Source organism: Mastomys coucha, unplaced genomic scaffold, assembly GCF_008632895.1.
Source record: "Mastomys coucha isolate ucsf_1 unplaced genomic scaffold, UCSF_Mcou_1 pScaffold1, whole genome shotgun sequence".
Taxonomy (NCBI): domain Eukaryota; kingdom Metazoa; phylum Chordata; class Mammalia; order Rodentia; family Muridae; genus Mastomys; species Mastomys coucha.
This window is the reverse complement of record NW_022196891.1, coordinates 24,819,833-24,821,628: the sequence shown is the minus strand read 5'-3', so window position 1 is coordinate 24,821,628 and position 1,796 is coordinate 24,819,833. Positions and strand designations below refer to the sequence as shown.

Genomic DNA, 1,796 nt, shown 5'->3' with positions numbered 1-1,796 from the left:
GTGGATGCTGGCGCAGCTGGGCACAAGGCATCCGCCGTCAGGAGACAGAGAGAGGTGGATGCTGGCGCTCAGCTTTCACAGTCTCCTTTTTATTCAGTCCAGGGCCCCAGCCCATGGAACGGTACCACCCACCTTTAGAGTGGGTTTTCCCACCTCAGTTTACCCCATCTAGAAACTTTCTCAGAACCTGCCTCACAGACAAGCCCAGGCTTGTCTCCTTGGTGATTCTAGATTCTGTCAAGCTGGCAATGTTGCAAATTATTTTTTCTTTCCTCCTCTTTCTCTTTGTGGCTCTGTGGGTGGAGTGTGGCCCACAGCTTCACACGGTCCCCACTTCTTTGAACCTCAAGAGCAGCTAGCCAAGCACTTTCCTCCCTGAGCCATGGCCCTCAGCATTAAGTTCGTGCTGCCTCGGGGTTTAAGACCTATTACAGCTGTGACAAGATACCGTAAGCTGGGGCTTAAACAGACCAAGAACTCACCTGCTCTCGTTCCCAGTGTGGCTTATGTTCTTGTCTGGAGGCAGCTGTCTTGTGTTGTTCTCCAGGGAGGAGAGAGTTTGGGGGGTTAGGGGCGGGGCACAAAAAATGGAGCATGCCCACTGGACAGTGACTTGATAGTGCCACTCTTACTGTCATTTCCTCCTTTCTCCCTCACAAGGTGGCTCACCTGATCCTCAAGGCGCATGCCAGAACTTGGCACCACTACAACTCTCACCATCGCCCAAAGCAGCAGGGACGCGTGGGCATCGTGCTCAATTCCGACTGGGCGGAGCCCCTGGATGGGAAGAGTCCCCAGGACCTGGCTGCTGCCGAGCGCTTCCTGCACTTCATGCTGGGCTGGTTCGCACACCCCATCTTTGTAGATGGGGACTACCCCACTGCCCTTCGGGCCCAGATCCAGCGCATAAACCAGCAGTGTGGCCGTCCCCTGGCTCGACTACCGGAGTTCACGGAAGCCGAGAAGCAGCTCCTGAAAGGCTCTGCAGATTTCCTGGGGCTGTCTCATTACACATCCCGCCTCATCAGCAAGGCTGGGCCGCAGACCTGCATCCCCAGCTATGATAACATCGGAGGCTTCTCCCAGCATGTAGACCCCAAGTGGCCCCAGACTGCATCTCCCTGGATCCAAGTGGTGCCCTGGGGCATAAGGAGGCTGCTTCGGTTCGCTTCCATGGAGTACACGAAAGGAGGACTTCCAATCCTCTTGGCTGGGAATGGCATGCCAGTAGGGGAAGGAGAGGATCCCTTTGACGACTCAATGAGAGTAGACTACCTCAACTTGTACATCAATGAGGTGCTCAAGGGTAAGAGAGACTTTGATCCCAAGGGGAATTGGCTTCGGAGTTCTGTTTAATGAGAGGCCAGAGATTGAATTCAGGTTATCAGGCTTGCTCTGCAAGAGCGTCTACCCACTGAGCCATCTTCACCAGCCTCTCCAGTCCAATATCCTAATGCACTTAGATAATATTTATTGAGGGCTCCTGATGAAGCAGGAATTGTAAAAGACAGTAGAGGTATAGTACTGAATGGATGTCATCCTTTCTAAAGGGGACTCTCAGTCTGTAGTGGACACAGAATGGACTGACGCTTAGGATATGACCCTAACCCACGGACTGCCCTCAGGGCTCCAGCCCCTATGAGTTCCATCTCCCTTAGTTGGCTGTCCAGTCCGCATAGCACTTTCCTGCTCTGTGGTGGAGCTGTGCACCCCGTACCCCTTTCTTTCTTTCTCTCCCCCGCCTCTCTCTCTCCCTCCCTCCCTCCCTCCCTTCCTTTCTTTCTTTTTCTTTCTTT

General features: G+C 53.7%; 1 protein-coding gene across 1 annotated transcript in view; it reads left to right on the top strand.

The window, feature by feature from the left end:
• Positions 1-1,796, top strand: part of Lct (lactase) — a 38,299-nt gene that overhangs the window by 18,143 nt on the left and 18,360 nt on the right. The window contains exon 7 of the mRNA XM_031381224.1: positions 661-1,306. Within this exon, the coding sequence (XP_031237084.1) occupies positions 661-1,306 (646 nt within the window). The remainder of the gene's footprint in view (positions 1-660; positions 1,307-1,796) is intronic.